Source organism: Phaethon aethereus, assembly GCF_964289735.1.
Source record: "Phaethon aethereus genome assembly, chromosome: 10".
Classification (NCBI taxonomy): Eukaryota; Metazoa; Chordata; class Aves; order Phaethontiformes; family Phaethontidae; genus Phaethon; species Phaethon aethereus.
The window spans coordinates 13,314,428-13,335,290 of NC_138586.1; the positions used below are offsets into that span (position 1 = coordinate 13,314,428).

At 48.0% G+C, this 20,863-nt stretch overlaps 1 protein-coding gene across 1 annotated transcript; it reads right to left on the bottom strand.

Annotated features, from left to right (window-relative positions):
• Positions 1-1,497: 1,497 nt before the first annotated feature.
• On the bottom strand, positions 1,498-20,565 carry MORC4 (MORC family CW-type zinc finger 4; the record flags this gene model as incomplete). Its single annotated transcript, XM_082004182.1, is given in 14 exon segments — positions 1,498-1,654; positions 2,090-2,207; positions 2,288-2,381; positions 11,566-11,635; positions 13,150-13,281; positions 14,463-14,497; positions 14,501-14,548; positions 15,231-15,320; positions 15,322-15,339; positions 17,176-17,275; positions 17,777-17,855; positions 17,858-17,926; positions 18,694-18,890; positions 20,453-20,565. Coding segments are annotated over 14 exon segments (1,320 nt in total).
• Between the last annotated feature and the right edge of the window lie 298 nt (positions 20,566-20,863).

Below are 20,863 nucleotides of genomic sequence, written 5' to 3' on the forward strand. Positions count from 1 at the left end.
GAGACAGCACCTACAGACTGAAGAAAAAACACAGTTGTATAGACACGTTCTTTCTATCTCCACTTAGCAACAGTGAAAGTAACTTATGTGGTAATGTGCGTAAGTCCAGCCATGGGGGAAAGGACATGGCAAAGTCCTTACCACACAGGATGGGGCACTCTCTGTCCACATAGCTCTGTTGCTCAACTCTGACTTTCAGGCAGCACATACTACACATGTTTGGTGATACCACCTAAGCCACCGGTTTCTGTCACATGGTCTTGTGCCTTTCCGGGATAAATGAAGTGTTTGAGTCAAAGGAGCAATGCTGTGCTGGCCACCCACACACCCTCTCCTCCATACCCATCACCTGGGCAAGAGAACACGCTTCAGGAGGGACAGTGAATGCATGACTGTAAGGGGGGTTTCTCATCAGCTCCTTTAAGCCAGTCATTTTATACCTGCAGGAAGCCACGTTTGATTCAGGAAGCTTCTGAGCTGGAAATAAGCACAGGCTCGCACAGTATTGAACTATATGCACTTGCCCTTAGTTTCTTCCCATGAACCATGCTGGAAGCAGGACAGGGAGCTGCAGCATCCTTTGGTCTGAGTGTGATTATTTCCCTGTGCCATGTCTGGCTGCTCTCGAACCCCGTGTCTTCCTCCAAATACCCTGTTGTCCTTGACATTTCCCAGGTTAAAAGGATGGTCATGCTGCTGGCTAAAGATAGTCTAAGAAAATAAGCCTAAAAAGAAAGTCTAAAGGCGAAGCTCCCACGCAGGACAGCGTCTCTTGAAAGCAGCTGGGCTCAGCCATGCTAGCCCAGAGCCTTGCAACAGATCTGACTGCAAGCCCCAGTATCACCATACCACCACTGTTCCCATAGCTACATGAGAAGATAAATTTAGTTGAAGGAACCTTGTGTTGCTACGTTATTTAACAAACAAACAGAGCACTCGAGGAAAACACAGGCAGGGACCCAGTTTAGCTGCTGCCTGGACTGATCAGACCTATGGGCTCAAGACTGCTTCCCAGAGTTAAAGGGCCCAAATCTCAGCACCATGCTGCTCTAGCTCGCACCAGTCAGCTGTGATAGACACAAGAAGACTCCATCATGGCCAGAGAGGCTGCACTCTCCCGGCATATTTCTTGCACCAGGAGCTGGGCATCCACCGCCAGGGTCTCCCTGCCTCTCTGCTACTCAACCCAGACTGCTAAGGAGCTGAGCAAAAGAGGCTGTTGGGGGTGTCCACTGGCCAGACATGACCCAGCCTGGCTGTGCTCAGAGCCATGCCCGTGATGCAGTCCCTTCTGCTCACACCACCTCTGGGTTCCACCACCTGGGGAATCTCAGCCCCCAGCGATGGGGAGCAGAAGAGCCATGTGGGTCCTGCAAGACCAGAGGAGGGTGAGAAGAACCGCCTGCTCCACCAGAATGACGACCTAGAGCACAAGTAAAGAAAGCAGGGTTTTATTAATGATCATGTGCAAAAGGCACAGTGGCAGGAGGGAGGAGACTACTCCAGCATGAGGTTTGTCTCCTCCAGTATGGTCTGCAAGATCTCATCCACCTGATCCAACTCAAAGTTAATAGCCTGGAACTGCAAGTGGGGGAGGATGAATGAGAGAAGCCAGCTCACATTCATACGCAGGCTTGTAAGTTTCTCCATAACACTGCAGGCAAGAGGGCAAAAGCCAAGAGGAGAGCCAGTGGCGAGAGCCTGGATCTGATACCTCCCACCACACACCCAGCTGCTATCACCCTTCCTACCAGGAATACCATGTGCACTGGGGTTTCCTTGCTCCATCCCATTCTTATGTCCATTACAGACCCAACATTGTATGAGGAATCCAGCAACAAGGTGCCACAGTATAGGACAGACACAGTACGGACAAAGCACCTTTCTTTGAAGCCAGATCAACTCTTTGGATTCATCTGGTGATTCCACCTCCTCACAACACCAGGATCCTCACTTATAACCCAGTTACCTGTACAGCAGGGTGATGGATACCAGGGAAGCAGTGTCCTGTGGAAACAGCAGCCCACAACGACTCCTGCCCTCTCCCCCCACCTTAGGGATGACAGGGACTGCCAAGCAGCCAACCCACAGCTTTAACCTCTTCATGCCTTCTTTCTCTGGGCCCCTGCAGGAAACCTGTGCCTCCCGCAGCACCCCTAAGTGCACCTCTGTGTTCTTGACTCTCTCCCTCAGCTCAGCCTTCTCCTCTGTGGACCTCACCAGCTTTACTTTCGGCTTCTGTCGCACAGCTTGCAGTCACGCGTGTATTTCTTGCTGCCGGGCAAACCTTCTGTCTTCTGAGCTCCACACAGCACCGGTTCCCATTGGCATTTCAAGAACTCTGTTTTCAGGCAACACTTCTCAGGCTCAATTTTCTCCACCTGAAATGGGAGAACGGTGCATGCACAGGAATTGTATCAACTGGTGTCATGGTTTAACCTTGGCCAGCAACTAAGCCCCACACAGCTGCTTGCTCACTCCCCCCGTAAGTGGGATGGTGGACAGAAATCAGAAGGGCAAAAGTAAGAAAACTTGTGAGCTGAGATAAAGATAGTTTAGTACGTAAAGCAAAAGCCATGAGCACAAGCAAAGCAAAATAAGGAATTCATTCAATACTTCCCACTGGCAGGAAGGTGTTTAGAACCCACGTGGAGTTATTGGGTAATAAAGCCATCTGAGGTCAGGTCACTGCTGCACTTGCACAGTTTTTTGAAACGCTTGGCCTCCATTGGTTCAGAATTTCTGTAATATGCAACTCAAATCACAGTTTACAACAATTCAAAGTGTATCCATTACAAACTCCACCCCTGGTCCCATTGGGTCAGGTTATGGGGTTTAACATTGCAATGAACTCCTCCCCTTGCCCCTGCTCTGGCTCGGACTTACCCACAGACCACGGTCCCTTAGGGGTGTACCTGCTCCAAGCAGAGCCACAGTCTCTCCAGGGATATACCTGCTGTGGTATAGACTTATCCAAAGACACAGATGCTTCAAGGTGTACCTTCTCCAGCGTGGGCTTATCCTTGGGCTACAGTCCCTTCAGAGGAATACCTGCTGTGGCACCAACATAACCACTGCCACAAATGCTTTGAGGTGTACCTGTTCTGGTGTAGACTTATCCACAGTCAGACACTTTGGGGTGTCCTGCTCCCATATGGACTCATCCACAGGTCACAGTCCCTTCAAGCTCGAGTTCACACCCAGAGTTGCAGCCTGTCCAGCAGAGCAGCACAGAAACAGCAGCGATGCCCTGGCCATCTGCCAGCCCAGGAGCATTGCCATTGCTTTTACCAAAATGTTCCCAGGCACAGCGCAGTAAGATGATAAGCAGTATGGTGAGCAACAAAAGCAAAATGCAGCCACTAACAAGCACTAGACTCATATACAGTAAGGCAAGTGAGACCCATGGCAAGCACAGGAGCCCGCCAGTTAATAGCTAAGCAGCAGGAACAGCTATTGTCTAGCACATTCCAGTCAAATCTGTCATTATCTTGAACCCTTCATGCCCCACGTTGGGTGCCAAAAAGGACTGCCATGATTTAACCCCAGCCAGCAACTAAGCCCCACACAGCCACTCACTCGTTCCCCCCAGTGGGGTGGGAGAGAGAATTGGAAGGGTAAAAGTGAAAAAACTCATGAGATAAAGGCAGTTTAATAGATCAAGCAAAAGCCACGCATGCACGCAAAGCAAAACAAGGAATTCATTCACCACTTCCCATCGGCAGGCAGGTGTTCAGCCATCTCCAGGAGAGCAGGGTTCCATCACACATAATGGTTACCTGGAAAGACAAACATCATAACTCCAAACGTCCCCCCCTTCCTTCTTCTTCCCTCAGCTTTTATTGCTGAGCACGACATCATATGGAATGGAATATCCCTTTGGTGAGTTGGGGTCAGCTGTCCCAGCTGTGTCCCCTCCCAACTTCTTGTGCACCCCCAGGCTACTCACTGCTGGGGCGGTGTGAGGAGCAGAAAAGGCCTTGACACTGTGTCAGCACTGCTCAGTAATAGCTAAACCATGGGTGTGTTATCTAGGCTGTTTTAGTCACAAGACTAAAACATAGACCCATACTAGCTACTATGGAGAAAATTAACTCTATGGCAGCCAAAACCAGCACAACCAGCAAGATAAAAAGAGCTTTCCCAGGCCTGAAGAAGTTAAAAGTCAGCAGATCAAGGAAGAAGCCCACTATGTTCTTTATGGAGAAGTCACTCCTCCTCAATCTACTTTGACATGCTCTCTCCAAAACCTTCCAAACCAGCAGGAATGCACAGCCACACATTCACCTTGCACCACAGCACATCCCACTTTGCTGAAATAGTCTTCAGTTCCACAAAAGTATTCTCCACTGGTCTTCTCACATTCTCCCACTCTGTTATATTCTCCTGCTCTTGTGTGTTAAGGACCTGCAATAGTCTTCCTCCTCTGTCTCCAGCACTGAGGCATGGGACTTTCTCCACCTCCGATCTGTCAAGTCTTGCCTTCCATCCAAAAGGGAAGAGCTGAATGGGAGCGTCACGACTTGCAGCAGTCTTCAAAACACCAACTGCCACAAAGAATCCTTTGCCTATGTCTTTTGTGGTCCTGTATGAATTTACATGCGTACTTGAGTCTGTAGCCTGTGTTTCTGCTACTAAGCGTGGCATTTGCTTTTCCAGCTTCCCCTGGACCACACCAGCCTCCTTCTGATCTCCTGCTGAGCTACAGGGCAATTCTGGAGTCTGTGTCTGGAGGCAGGGCTGGTGCTGCTCAGAGTGCCCAGCTGCTCTTTGAGCAGACGGGTGTGCAAGCCGCCACTTACACTCACATCCTCCTGTTTTTCCATTTCTTGGAAAGGTACTGCAAAGCTCTTCTGAAGGGGAGGAATAATGGGGCTGGGACAAGTCAGGTCTGGGGGGTGAAGCTTCCACCAGGTACCCATGCTTTTCCAGTATTTCTTCTTTTATGTTCATCTTGGGTTTGCGAGGTGGGGGGGGGGAGAAAGAAAAAAAGAAAAAAAAAAGAGGGTGAGCAGGCTGGAGTGCCCCAGGTTCACAACACAGCTGACCTCAGACCTCAGTACCTGCTGCAGCTGTAGCAAACTACCAGTCCCTTGACTGTGTGGATCAATGCTCCTCCTAGCCAGGCATTTGCTGCACCAGCACAGAGGATTGCTGCTGGGGGAAACTCATGGCATCAGCCTCTCTCTCTAGCATAATGCTCCTGATGCTCGCTCTCATTTTAGGACAAGCAGCTATCATGCTCATTTCATGCAGGCGACATGTCACTAGCAGAACTACAAAGCCCAAAGACCCTGGCTCCCTACCTATCCAGCCCCATTGCCTGTCTCCCATCTGAGATTGCAGGGGAGTTGAACTGCTGTCCCTGAAGAAAAAAAACACAGAAATTTGCTAAATGTCCCGTCTGAAAGACATCTGCCTGATGCACTTCGCTAATTGTGACAGGCAAGTATGTTTCCAGTGGGTTGCCATTCCAAGCTTCTTCAGCTATAAAATCATTTGGAAGGTGTTTATTCACAAACCCAACCAGGTCTTGTGCCTGTCAGAGCCCTGGATACCTGACCCATCTGTAATGCAGTCAAAAGCCTGACTTCACGAAGGGAAAGGACAGTCCATCTGCAAGTGTGTGTTATGGCCCAGGCCCTTGGATGGATTCCCAACAGTGCTGGGCAAACAGGACAAGGAACGTGGGCACAAGGAAGAGCATAGGAAAAAGTAGAGTGTGGGGCAGTTACAGGGATGTTGAGAGAGATGAACAGGGTTGGAGGGCAAAAATGATGGAGTTGTTGAGGGTGCTGCAGGGAAGTCATGTTTGGAAAACATAGTCCAGCATGGCAGCAGTGAAGAGAAACAAGAGGTGCCTGGGGAAGAGCTTGAGGCAGGGAAAACAGGAACAACAGGAGACGTTTGGCCCCACCATCATGATGACAGCAGCTTTGAGAATTTCTGCTCTGAGCCAGCTGATGAGCAGGACTGTTCTTGTCACACAATGTTTTCAAAGCTGGTGTAGCTCAGTGGCCTTCTCCCTCCCCAAGGTCCTGCAAGGAGGTGCAGAAGATCAGCCAGATAGACCTGTGATCCACCAACCAGCTGCATCATGTGCAGAGGGCCACAGAGAGAGAGGAGCCAGGGTCCACTCGGCTCCTTTCATGACAACCTAACAGCCTCATTGCAGGCCTTTCTCTGGGCAACCGGTGGGCAGGGCCAGTGGCCAGGCAGAAGGGACAAATGCGGGACGTAGCCAGGCAGCCCCTCACACTGGCAATAGTGCCACCGTGTGGGAGCAGCCCACATTGCTCTCTCATGACATGGGCAGTAAGGGTTTCAGGAGGGGGTGATAGAGGGAAGTTGGAAATATATACATAAATAAATCAATCAATAAATCATATCTCACACACACCCCTAAAGTTAAAGAGAATGTGAGATTTATCCAGATAAATTCTCTCAGCCAGAAACCTGCCTCCTTGCTGGAAGCCAAAAAGGTACCTGGCTTTTCTTGGGAAAAGATGTCCTCTGTACAGAGCAACTCATTGGCAGACAGACCTGAATGCTCCAGCAATGGAGAGGCAGTCACATCAACTGCCATCCAGTTGGCCATGGGGCTGGAGAACTGTATGTATGTTTATTATGTATATTAATTTAGTTTACAGGGGTGTGAAGGTGTTAACACTGATACACAGAAACCAGGAGGACTTAAAAACACCAACTTGGCAAGGATTTCTGTTCCTCCCTCTGTTCCACCCAGCTCCCCTCCTCCATCTGGACACAGAAGGATGAAGGAGCATTTCAGTCCTGCAGACCCCTGTCTCAAAAACGGAGGGAAGAGAAGACTACCCAAGACGGATCCACTAGCTCTGGCCAGGGCTTCTTCCAGCAAACAGCATCTCACCAAGATCTTCCACATGGCCTCAGTACAGACCCCAAACAAGGGACAGATGACAGAACATGGTGTGGGGCATTAGCTTGCAACCTACCTTGCTATTAGCTTGCAACCTTACCTTGCTATTAAGGGTCTGGTTTTCTCCTGAGGTCCATCTCCTCTCTGGATGGCAGTCATCTTTTTGAGAAAAGGGGGAAAGGCAGCAGTCCCATAAGCACCTTTTTCTTCAGCCTGCAGCTTCACAGTGGAGGTGAAACTGCTGAGCCACGCAGGCCAGGGCATTGATGCAGGGGATGACACCTCGGGAAGAAGTGAGCTTTAAAATGTGTGAATGAGAGCCCTCAATATGTCAGCTGCACCACAGGAAACCAAGCCTTAGCCAAGAAGAAAGAGGCACAGTAAGACAACCAAGCCTCTTCTGTGCCAGTTCCACCATCCAGGTATTAAATCAAGATCCCCCAGCAATAACCATCCTTGGGACTCCACCAGCAGAGATCAGCTCCCAGTCCCTTTAACAGCCATTTGGCTACCAGGGACATTTATGACCATTAGAGACCCAACATTGTACGAGGAATCCAGCAACAAGGTGCCACAGTATAGGACAGACACAGTACGGACAAAGCACCTTTCTGTAGGATCTTTGAAGCCAGATCAACTCTTTGGATTCATCTGGTGATTCCACCTCCTCACAACACCAGGATCCTCACTTATAACCCAGTTACCTGTACAGCAGGGTGATGGATACCAGGGAAGCAGTGTCCTGTGGAAACAGCAGCCCACAACGACTCCTGCCCTCTCCCCCCACCTTAGGGATGACAGGGACTGCCAAGCAGCCAACCCACAGCTTTAACCTCTTCATGCCTTCTTTCTCTGGGCCCCTGCAGGAAACCTGTGCCTCCCGCAGCACCCCTAAGTGCACCTCTGTGTTCTTGACTCTCTCCCTCAGCTCAGCCTTCTCCTCTGTGGACCTCGCCAGCTTTACTTTCGGCTTCTGTCGCACAGCTTGCAGTCACACGTGTATTTCTTGCTGCCGGGCAAACCTTCTGTCTTCTGAGCTCCACACAGCACCGGTTCCCATTGGCATTTCAAGAACTCTGTTTTCAGGCAACACTTCTCAGGCTCAATTTTCTCCACCTGAAATGGGAGAACGGTGCATGCACAGGAATTATATCAATCAGCAAGATAAAAAGAGCTTTCCCAGGCCTGAAGAAGTTAAAAGTCAGCAGATCAAGGAAGAAGCCCACTATGTTCTTTATGGAGAAGTCACTCCTCCTCAATCTACTTTGACATGCTCTCTCCAAAACCTTCCAAACCAGCAGGAATGCACAGCCACACATTCATTACTTTGCACTGCAGCACATCCCACTTTGCTGAAATAGTCTTCAGTTCCACAAAAATATTCTCCATTGGTCTTCTCACATTCTCCCACTCCAATATATCCTCCTGCTTCTGTGTGCTAAGGACCTGCAATTGCCTTCCACTCTGTCTCCACCACTGAGATGTGTGGCTTTCTCCACCTTTGATCTGTCAAGTAAAATGACAGAGTACCTCAAGTTGGAAGGGACCCCTAAAGGATCATCAAGTCCAACTCCCTGCTCCTTGCAGGACTACCTAAAGCTAAACCATACGACTAAAAGCATCATCCAGGTGCTCCTTAAACTCTGAAAGCTTCGTGCCATGACCACTTCCCTGGGGAGCCTGTTCCAGCGACCAACCACCCTCCCAGTGAAGAGCTTTTTCCTAATGTCCAGTCTGAACTTCCCCTGATGCAGCTTCATTCTATTCCTTGTGTCCTATCGCTGGTCATCAGAGAGAGGAGATCAGCACCTCCCCAACCTCTGCCCCCTTGAGGAAGCTGTAGACTGGGATGAGGTTCCCCGTCAGCCTTCTCTTCTCCAAGCTGAACAAACCAAGTGACCTCAGCAGCTCCTCCTAAGTCTTGCCTTGGAGGCCTTTCACCATCCTCATTGCCCTCCTCTGGACACACTCTAATATCTTGATGTCCTTCTCATAGTGAGGTGCCCAAAACTGCACACAGTACTCAAGGTGGGGCCACACCAGTGCAGTGTAGAGTGGGGCAATCACCTCCCTCGACTGGCTACCTCTGCTGTGCTTTATGCACCCCAGGTCACTGTTGGCCCTTTCAGCTGCCAGGGCACACTGACTCATATTCAACTTGCCGTCAACCCAAACCCCTAAAATCTCTTTCCACAGGGCTGCTCTCCAGCCTCTTGGCCCCCAGTTTGCATGCATAGCTAGGATTACCCCATCCCAGGGGCAGAATACGGCACTTACTTTTGTTAAACTTCATATGGTTGGTGATTGCCCAGCTCTCTAGTCTATCCAAATCTCTCTGTAAAGCCTCTCTACCCTCGGAGTCCACAGCTCCTCCTAGTTTTGTATCGTCAGCAAACTTACTTAATATACATTCAATTCCTTTGTCCAGATCATTTATAAAAACATTAAAGAGCACTGGCCCTAAAATTGAGCCCTGGAGACCCCACTGGTGACTGGCCATCAGCTTGATATAGCCCCATTTACCAGAACTCTTAAAGCCTGACCCATCAGCCAATTGTTCACCCACCATATTATGGACTTGTCTAGCTGTGTGCTGGACATTTTGTCTAGAAGGATACTGTGACAGACAGTATCAAAAGCTTTTCTAAAATAAAAAAATCCCACATCTACCGGCTTCCATTGGTCAGCTAGATGCTTGATCTTGTCATAAAAGGAAATTAAGTTCATTAAACAGGACTTTCCCCTCATGAACCCATGCTGGCTGTGACCAATGACTGCATTGTCTCTGAAGTGTTTTTCAATAACTCCCAGAATCATAACTCTCCATAATTTTACCAGGCACTGAAGTGAGACTGACAGGCCTGTAATTACCAGGGTCTTCCTTCTTACCCCTCTTGAAATCTATGACAACATTTGCCAGCTTCCAGTCTACTGGGACCTCTCCAGACTCTCAAGACTGTTGAAAAATAATAGAGAGAGGTCCCCTGTTGACAATGGCCAGCTCTTTCAGTACCCTGGGATGAATCCCATTGGGCCCCATATACTTATGGGCATCCAGTTGGAGCAGCAAGTCTCAAACAAATTCAGGTTTGGCTGCGAGTTTATCATCCTCCTAGTCACAGTCACCTATCACAGGGCTCCGAGGGTCCCAGGGCCCCACATTGGTGTTGAAGACAGAGGTGAAGACGACACAAAATTCTGCTTTGTCTATACCCCTGTTTGTGAGGTGACTGACCTCATTAAGTAACAGACCAATGCTATCTCTGATCCTCCCTTTGCTGTTAATGTATTTTTAAAAGCCTTTTGTTGTCCTTCACAGTACTGGCCAGCTTGAACTCTAATCACCTGACCACTATCCTGGGCAGCCATGTCAGAGAGACACTTCTCCTGAAAGTTCAGAACATCACAGTCTTTACTATAACCAGTTAATCTGAAAATGGGGACAGAGGCCACACAGGACCAGTGCTGCAACCGTAAGAGAGGAAGTATGCAGCTTTCTGCATCTTCTTCTAGCCAGGAGAGGCAGGAAGGAACACACTAGGACTTTGCTTCAGTTTTCACTGGCAGTTTCTTTTCCCACACCTCTAGAGTGGATGGACTGCAAGATGGGGACTGGAGGAGCAAAGTCCCTCCCACTGTAGGAGAAGATCAGGTTTGAGGCCACCTGAGGAACCTGAACATACATAAATCAATGGGACCTGACAAGATGCATCCCAGAGTCCTGAGGGAATTGGCTGACATAATTGCCAAGCCACTCTCCATGATATTTGAAAAGTCATGGCAGGTGAAGTCCCTGATGACTGGAAAAAGGGAAACTTTGCACCCATTTTTAATAAAGGGGGACCCTGGGAACTACCGTCCCATTAGCCTCACCTCTGTGCCTGGGAAGATCCTCCTGGAAGCTATGCTAAGGCACATGGAGGACAGGGAGGTGATCCTGCCTGACTGACCTAGTGACCTTCTATGATGGAGTGACTACATCAGTGGGCAAGGGAAGAGCTACCAATGTCATCTATCTGGACTTCTGTAAGGTCTTTGACACAGTCCCCCATAACATCCTTCTTTAAATTGGAGAGGTATAGATTTGATGGGGGTACTGTTTGGTGGATGAGGAATTGGCTGGATGGTCGTACCCAGAGGGTAGTGGTCAACAGCTCAATGTCCAGATGGAGATCAGTGATGAGTGGTGTCGGTGTCCCTCAGGGGTCCGTATTGGCACCAGTACTTTTAGTATCTTCATCAATGACAGACAGTGGGATCAAGTGCACCCTCAGCAAGTTTGCAGACAACACCAAGCTGAGTGGTACCGTTGACATGCCTGAGGGATGGGGCTGAGAACCTGCCAAGCCCTGTAGCATCAAGGCTTTCCTTGTGCTGGCTCCTGCAGCCTTCTCCCTCCTGCCTCACTTGCTGTTCCATGCTCTCCCTAGCTGATGATGACAATCTCCTCTTCCTATGTTCAACTCCCTAGACCAACGAAAGGGAGAAGAAAGAGCAAGTTTCTCTTTGCTATCTTACCAAGGGTTAAACCGTTATTTCACCTGGAGAACAACAGGATAACAAGAGAAAAGCAGCAGACATCTCCTGTATGCAGACACCCAATACCACCCTTTTCCCCGTCTTTGCTCCAGGTAGCTGAGCTGCAAACTGGAACTGGATATACTCACCCCTTCTGGCATTTCTGTCTGTCTCTTCTCCTCATCACTGTATTCCTGTTCCTTCGGTGTGAACCAGCTTCTGCAACAAGAACAGTCAACCATGTCCGAGTGTGTGAAAGACCAGTTTGACTCCCCTCTCAGACCAAAAATCTCCATTGTTTGGACATCTATGCAATGTCTCTAATCCTTTAGGAATCCAGATAAAAGAAGATCAGGAGAACAGCTGAAGAATCAAACACTTTGCTTAAGGACTAAAGGGAAAAAGAGCCACTTGAATCCCAAAATAACATAGACAAAATGACTGTGAGACAGAGTTCAGTACACCACATATTAGGCCAGTCATTTCTGCTTCAGTTTTGAGTTGACAGAGAAATGCACTGTAACACATGTGGGCAGCACAGACCACTAATACCAGCTGCTTCAAAGGAAAGGAACTGTCACAGTCATGAGTTACATGGAAACAGATTATAGGAAAAGTTCCATCTACACATCAACTATACATTTGCAGTGATGTCCTGAAGCACAAGATAAAAATCCTGCATATATAGGTTTAAAACAGAATTGTAACTATTACTTTTCTGGCAGCCCCAAGTACTGCACAGGTGTTTTCACAGAACTGTCCAACACATTCTTAGGTCTCTGTCCTCAGATGAGGACTTCTTCTCAATATACTCCTTCTATAGTACCTTACTTGCTTGCTGTGGTCTGCCACCACCTTGCTGATTGTTCAGTTGAACCAGGTCAGTCTGAAGGTACTCACGAATCCCACAGTCTGTTTGTCTGGCTTGACAAAGAACTGTCTCCCATCTGTAATCTGTGCTGTCTGCTCTTCCAGATCACTGACTTTTAATGTGTCAAAGAGCTTTAAACGGACACAGTCCTGTACTAGCTTCCTCCTCTGTTGAAAAGTGGCTTTATTATCTAGTTTCTAGACTACAAAAAGTTACTCTTTGGCCTCCAGAGCCAACTGATTTTCCTAATAGTTTATCATGAAAGGCTATCTTATGTATCTTTCTGGAATGCTGAACTTCAACGGATAATGGCAATTCAGCTGTAGAAACTGGTTGTACCATGGAATTTGTTATTGAGAGAAAAGGATTTTCCCTCAGTAACATCCAGATGGTTGGTATCAGTCCCAACTCTACCAGTTCTTTCTGCTTAGCATTTGAGCTGATATTCTTGGTAAGGGAGTAAAGCTTTTTTATTCTCCAACAGGTCAGGAGATCTCAACAAGAAACTGTAATTTTGTTGTTAGCAGTTTGGGTTTCCCATTTGACTGTAATTCAATCAGCACATTTAATCTAAAGCCCCTACAATCTTTCAGGAGCACTATAATTTAAATGGCCAGACTCCTCTAGATCAAAGGCTGTTATTTTAAATGCATCAGGAGAAAAGGGGTCAGGCAGTGACCAAAGCAAGCATGTACTGAAACATGTTCCTATTTTAACATTGCCTATTTTAATGAAGATCTGTATTCACAGTTATGTGTAAGGAAAGCAGGAAGTCAAGCATTTGACAGAAACCATTTATGTTTCAAGGATGTGAGATAGCATGGAAAAAAATCATCCAGGGCTCAATTCATGAGTCTCCTACCTGTATTTGGGGAGGGGATGGAGATGACAAAACCAGCTTTCTAGCAACAATGTAGGGTCAATCTGTTCAGGGAACTTCCTCCACTTTAGACACTCTTCACGTTGTACCCACATCTGGTCTGGTCTGGTCTCTCTGCAAAAACCAATGTTCAGTCTGAGTATTTAAAGTGTGGATTAAACACCAGGAAAGGCTGTTCAGAACGAGCACTGCCACCCAACCCCAAGGCAATGCCAGCCCATTTGACACAGGGCATGGGATGGTCTGGGGCAGCCAACATGTCTCTGCTCTCCCAGGGACACCCTGCCCAAGGTGTTGCATCCCTCCCAGTAACCACTGGGCCAAACTCCACACGTTCAAATCTCAGTTCCCTATAAAAAGGAGGAGTCCGGTCACCCCTCGGCAGCCTCTGCTCCTCCTGATGGCACATTTGCACCCCACCTTGGGCAAGGGAAACCCCTAAGCCTTTAATGCTGGCAAACATCAGAGCAGTGGCAAACTGGTTCCTATGCTATCACACAGGCTGCATCCACGTTTCCCAAGTTCATCTGTGCCATCTTCGCCTTCCAATAGCTGTTGAGTTTCTGTCCCAGCACAATTGTCTGTCTGGAAGGAAGAGCTCTGTAAGAAGCTGGGCAACTCCCACTGGCACAAGAGGCAGCACAAGGAACAACCAGGGCAAACACAAACCCCTTCCCCAAGAACTTGACTTAGACTTGTGATTGCAGATTTTATGTTGGCACCTTAGCAGCAGTATCACCCACCCACAGCTGCAAAAAAGGGGGCCAATATCATCATAAAAAAATTCAGGCTACAGGTCCCTTTTCCCATGTGCAGCCTTTCCCAAAGTGTGCAGAGCTGCACTCCCAGGAGAGCAGGGGCTAGCACCTGGAGGGAGGACGTTGCCTGCTTCTGTTGCACCCCTTAACTGGGGGCTTCACATAAGCATCCCACTTCTTCTTTTGGCTTTATAGGTGTGTTCCGGGTTTGGGTGGCTCTGCTAAAGTGTACATGAACACAGGCTCCATTTTATTTTGGAGGAGTCTCCTCAGGGCTGGAGCCTTGTGAGGGAACGAGCTGGAGGAACACAGACTGTGTCCTTTCCTCAGCCCAAGGCTATATGCTTGTACCAGACTTTCAGGATAAAATTCTGCCTGCTCTCTAGAGGCACTAGAGAAGGAAAAAATGGTCCAATATGGGGCTACTTCACAATAAACAAACCTAAGAACATGTGCAGTGCTCAGAATAAAGGCTGCATCACAGCGAAACCCTCTCCAAGCAGCAGCCTTGGGCACAGGTCTCTCTCACTTACTTACTCTTTGCCTTCTTCAAAGTCCTCTTTGTTATATGCTCAATTCAGGAAGTTACATTCAATTACACCAATCATACCAACATATTCTCCCTGCACCAGGGGCCAAAAATGAAGGGAAAGAGCTGCTTTAGCTAATTCTGCTCAGAACAAAAAAAAAAAAAAGAAAGTAGTCCTTTGGGGAGCACTGACACCCCAAACCCCTGATACAAAGGTTGATGGCAACACCATCACCTATGCATTGCATGCCAACATCACGTATGAGGTACAAACACCAGGCACACCCCCTGCAAAGGTATTTTGGGCATATAACACTGAAGCTTTTTCTTCCAGAAAGCACAGCACAGGCTGGCTTAACTAACAGGCCAGAATTATCTGTGGCAAAGATGGTCACCTCCAAGGCATGCCACAGCTCTGCAAAATAACACCTAGAATCAAATGCTTCAGCGACCACTTCCTAACAGAGTCCAGGCTATCCTGCCAGAGCAGATCCCCTTTTGGAAGTCACCCTGGAGGAGAGGCAGGCTGCCTGTCCTCTGGTAGCACCTCCAGTCGCAGTGGTGTTAAACAGTAGCTGGACACCTAAAACCCAGACAGGCACCCATTGTGCAGATGCACACACTGATCTGATCCTACGGACACACCAGGTTTCCTTGTTCAACTCAGGACACCCTGCAATGTAGAAGCAAGGATCGAAGACAAGGCTGCTTTTTGCAAAGCTGCATTCTCCCCTCTCCCAGATAAAAAGGGGTAAAAGACAAGTCCAACTACTCACCTTCCTTTGACAGCCCACTTTCTCATAGGATCTGATGAGCCGGTTGTTGTGGTACATCATGAGCCTGGAGTGGCTTTTGTTCTTGCAGGTGAATCTTCACCCTTTTGCTCTGAGGGAAAATGTGTCAAGGAAGAAATAAACAAACAACCAGCTCCAGAGGAAGAGCACAGAACATGCTCAAGTTCCACAGAAAGGAGTGAACACTCCGGAGAGGCTGCAGCACCAAGCAGCCAACACTGTATTCCTCAGCACACCACCTTCCCTCTTCAGCAGGGAAAAAAGCCTTCAGCCTTGGCCTGCCACAACCCCGTGCACACAGCCAATAGTCACAGATAAGAACACACATAACTGACTGGAGGGGAGTTGGATACAGCTGTACTGAGCAGAGCCAGTCTGTCACTGCCAAGTCAAAATATGCCTTGGTTATAGCTTTAATAAAAACTCTGATATGCATTTATATTACCCTGATAATAGAACAGTAAGATCTGGACAAAGAAAACTGCCTTAGAGCATTTCACAAATGAGATAACTAATGACTAATAATTTTACTTATGATTAAAAGATAAATGACCAATGTTTACAAAACCAAATCAAGCACATCCAGTCAGGGATGAAGAAATCTTAACAACTAACAATGACACTAAGGTCTATCAAAGAGCAAGGTCTCCTTCAGCAGACTCCAGTTTCACAAATTCAGTTCTAGACAGACCACTATTAGATTGGGAACTGTGGGTTTAGGATTTAAATATTTCATTAAACACTTTTTGTCTAAATATATTTTAATTTCCTTACTTCTTAGAGTCAGAGCTCATGCATTTGCAACGTACGTAGTCATCGCGTGCTTTCCAATACAATGCTACTTTATCTATACACAACAGCTGCTAAACTCCAAATTTCGAGGATCTGTTATTTTATGCACACCAGCTATGCAAGGCCAAAGCACCTTTGAAAGCAAGTGGAAAACCACAACTGCTTGGGCACTACCACTACAGGTTTCTCTAACCTGCTGCATTTCTGCAAATCATCTCAAAACACAGTGGCTGTGCAATCCCTGGAGAGAGCATTAGCACACAGATGTGAACTATTGTGAAGCTACAAAAGCAGGAAAGCGGCTTTGTTGGTCCTCCGATTCCTAACTAAGTACATAGGTACAGAATTTAAGTAACTCCTTTTCATCTTTGGTCAATCTTTTTGTATTAACATAAGCACAGAAATTCACAAAACAAAATGATCTTTAAAGCACATAGCAGGAGGGGGAATAAAAGATGCTCAGGTGTAGTTCAAAACAGCTCAAGCAAAGTTCTTTCCAGAAGACATTTGAAGGGTAGATTGTTCTTTGCACATGGCTTTACTTAGGGATACTGGTTTCTGTTCTGTGGACACTGCTTTCCAAAAGCACATGGCAGCAGATGAGCCAAAAAAGTCATCTTACTCCCAAAGAGCTAGGGTGGCCTAGGAGCAGGTTTTGGGGATAAGAACCAACATGCTCCAACCAACACGTCAGACCAGACAGGCCTGAGCCCCGCTATGAAGTTGGTCTGGAACCCCACAGTGTGCTGAGGCTGCTGTGGGAGCGGAGTGCCAAGAGGTGGCAGGAAGGATACAATGAGTCGTGGCTTGTGAAAATCATACTCAAGAGTGACCTGGCTCTTGGCGATCAGCTGAATGTTCACCTTCTGTCACAGGACAATCTACGTGCGATCGGTACAAGATCGGTACACATCTTCAGGTACAAGATATTGCAGTATGCCTGGGAGAGGGGACATCACATGTAGTCTTTTCCAGGTGAACCCAAAATCTAGTTTGGATATAATGTCTTTCATCCCCTGCGAGTCATGCACAGAACAAAGCTGGGGAAGGGCCAGCCTGCTCCCTTTCAGCTCTCATCAACTTATGCCATTTCTGGGCCAGGAAACTCTGGAACCATCTTCTGAGAGTGCAGAACCCTTCTGCTGGGAATCTCCCCATCGTCTGCAAGGAAGTCTGCTATCTGAACATCACACTCCTCTGTATGAAAATCCAGCTCCAGCTTCCCATCTTTATTTCTGCAAAACACCAAACACAAAAATAAAGACAGTCTCCTCCAATCATCAGCACCCTGGTCTGCTCTTCTGTATCAGGATCCCAAGAGAATTTCCTGAGGAGCAGATAAAACAACATATTTCACACGCTCCATGGATCTCATTAGTCAGTCATTTAATTACAGGTATTTCTATGCAGAACACCAAAGTAGTGGCACACTTCAGAACAGTTTTGATAACACAGAAGTATGGAAGTTCCATCGCACAGATGGAAAAAGGAAGTAAATGTATTATTTCCTCTGAAAAAAAGAACACACCAGCGACAGACAGAACTAGATTCACCCCTCCTAACTCCTAGTGTGGCCCCCTCAAGCACTTAGTTATACACAGAAAGGAGGGAGAAATCCCTTCATTTGTTCCTCCAGTGGCCAGGCTGGATGACAGCGGGCTTAGACCACCCAGGCCAGGCGTTGTCCTGAAGCTGTCTCTGCTTTTAGTTCTTCCCCATCCTCGCCCACACACCACAACCTGTGAATGTTCCAGATGAGGATGCATGTGTCCTTTTTGCCCGGTATGGCATTAAACCGTGCCAGCAGCTCCCCCCAGTCTTGACGAGGGTATGCTCCAGGATGGCCTCCAGGCTAGCCACAGAGTCTTCAGTAACAATCATTTTCTCTAGAAGCCACAGAGTCAAGAAGAACAGGGTTGTCCAGTCCACTTACCTCCCTTTTGCCACAGAAGCCCAAAAAAATCCAGCTGCAAAGACCTGGCCAGAGGCCTGACACTCCAGAGAAGTGTGACACAGGAGAGACTACAGGAGGATGGTCTTAGAGCCAGGACAGACATGACAGTAGAATGCTTTGAAGAAAAACCCTTAAAAGTATCAAGCTGAGTGGGGGGCAGCAATGTCATGCCAACTGATAATATGCAAGCAGTGCCGGGGAGCTGTATACTCTCAGCTCCCCTTGGTGTGATGGAGACACAGCCTGGAAGTATGCCAGCATGCCCAGGCAGCACCAAAGGCCATTACAGGTGCAGAAAAGCAGCTGAAAGCATAGCTCCTGGGCAGGGGACGTGTACATGGGTCTGCATGGCGAGGGGGAATGGACAGAAACAGGTAGTCCATAGGCTGGTGACATGACTGCAAAGGCTTTCCAGGAGCCAGGTTAGCAGCAGATGCACCCAAGCAGACACACCACAAGTTCTAGCCCAAGGAGAAGAGAATAATGTATGTTAACAGCAAGGCCTGCTGCAGGGATCCTCCAGGTGCAGCACTGATTACAGTTATTCTCACCCTCATCCAAACGTTGTGCTGTGTGCACATGGCCAAGGGACAGCCTTAGGCAGTCTGTGCCCTCAGCATCATGGCAGTGGGACCACTGGCCCCCCAATGTCCCTTTGAAGGAGGGTAGCGGCTTGGCCACTTGGCCAAGGGAGGATACCATTTTGCTGGTTGGATGACACCAGTGGGATAATCGCTGTCTCAGCATGGACACAGTCCATGTAGGTCTGGGAATGTAGGTCTCCCATGCTGAGATCCCCTCCACTCTTGGCAAAGATGATGGCATCCTTCCCCAGCCACATGGAGCCAGACTTGAAGCCATACAATCCAATGGAAGGGTGGTCTCTTTTCACAGTCCTTTCCGTGAACCAAAGCTGAAAGCAAGCAAAGCAGAAAGGGGCTGGAAATGGGGAGCGCCCGCCTCACTCCAGGCACAGGTCCACATTACCACTCTTAACTTTAGCAAAGGGAGCTTAGCTCCTGTTCAGCAGGGAAGACTCGGGATGGTTGCAGTGCTGGTAAAGACAACAAATCCTGCCAGTCCTATACTGCCTTCACCACTGAAGAACCACATAAATGCTCAGGAAGAGTTACTCACAAGGAGGATTTCCTCAGCACCTAGGGAAGGACTCCAATCCCTAAGCAACACCACAGTATTTTTTACATTACAGACAGGAAAATCAAAAAGCAGAGGAGCAAGGCAGTCTTTTCCCAGCACTGCACAGCCAGGCCAACAGCTAGCCAGGGAAACCCCATGTGCCTGTTCTTCAGAATTCTGCACCAAGCTCCACCTCTCACTGTCCCTTCTGGGGTGGTTTGTACCAGCAAGGGCATGGCCCTCTTCCACTGCACCCAGGGCAAGAAGGGGACAGGGCCTCTGGTTTTTATTTCCTGAACCCCGCTCACTTTTCTGAAGAGCTGTGGTTATGTGTCTTCTACATTTAAAGAAACAATTTTCTCTGCTTTTCTCTCCTACATTTTGCTTATATCAGAATGGTCAGACAGAAACAAAACCAAGCACCACAGCCCCTTCACCCCTGTGGATAAGCTATAGCAAAAGAGAAAGTGCAGGAGTTTCACATCAGATGACTCCTTCCTCCAGCCTTAAAAACCTCTAGTCCAAGAGGCAACTAAAGGAGCATCAAGAAGGCAGAGCTGCTTTGGCAAAAAAACCTCATCCTGGCAAATGCCTTTTGGTGTTCGGGCTCAAAATGCCCTGGTAAACTTGTACCCTCCCTGTAAGGCTCACGTCAGTGATTGTGCAAGTAAAGGCTTAAAACCTATTTTCATTGAAGTTAGTTACGTACTTAAAAGATAAGCTCCCTACTGAACTGCAATACCTTATCACATGATATCACACTTTAAATCTCTTGCCATTAGCCTGCCTCATTCTATTTCATCACTACAGAAAAATACTTCACATAGAAAGATTAACATGATCTAAACACGTCCTCCAAAGCCATGACTCATTTCAGCATCCCCAGGGTAAGACAGACAAGAGGGGAAACTCCTCCGTGACATGAACCTACAGACAAGAACTCTGGGTTTGACTTCAGGCATATATGTTCAGTTTTATGCGGACCTTCTCAAAAGCAGCACAAAAGTCATGTCCCAGCACAAAAGCACCTCCTCTGCTTATTACACAGTTTGCACACCAAGGAGCCAAATGGCTTATGTTAGGGTGGTTAATGACAAGCAAAAAGATTTCTGAGTCCCTAGACCACCCATTATACATTGAGGCGGACTGTATACACATATAAGAGCAGTTATTTTGTTCCTCTGTACACTGGGAAGGTAAGAAAGAAGCAGGGAGAGGCGTTATGTTAATGCTGGATGCTTAAGAGAGGAGGCCAAAGGCCAGTGGCAATGCTCACAGGAGAGAGGAGAATCCAGCCCTGGGAGGGCTCATAGCTCATTACTTGAGCACGTGGTAGAGTTTGCGAGGAGTCATTCCTGCTCCGTTATCTGTAGAAGTTAGACAAAAGTGACCCTTGAGCTCCACAACATCAATGCAGAAAAGCTTAGCTGTCATGCTGTGACGCAAAGCGTTGTCCATGGAAAGAAGAAATCTGGGTAGTAAGAAGTAACAGTATTTCACCCTCATGCCCTCCCAAACTTTCTTTGCCCTCAGGTCAGTTCCAAGGAGCAAAAGCAGGTTCCCAAGCCCCCTTTCTTCCAAACGGGAGGCTGTCTGGGAAGGCAGGTGGCACGACGGCTAAACCTCCTGGCAGCAGGGAACGTCCTTCCCAGCGGCGAGGCGGGGCGGGCGTGCCAGAGCCAGGCGGCACAAAGCACGTGGGGACACGCTGCAATGTCGCACGGACACCGAC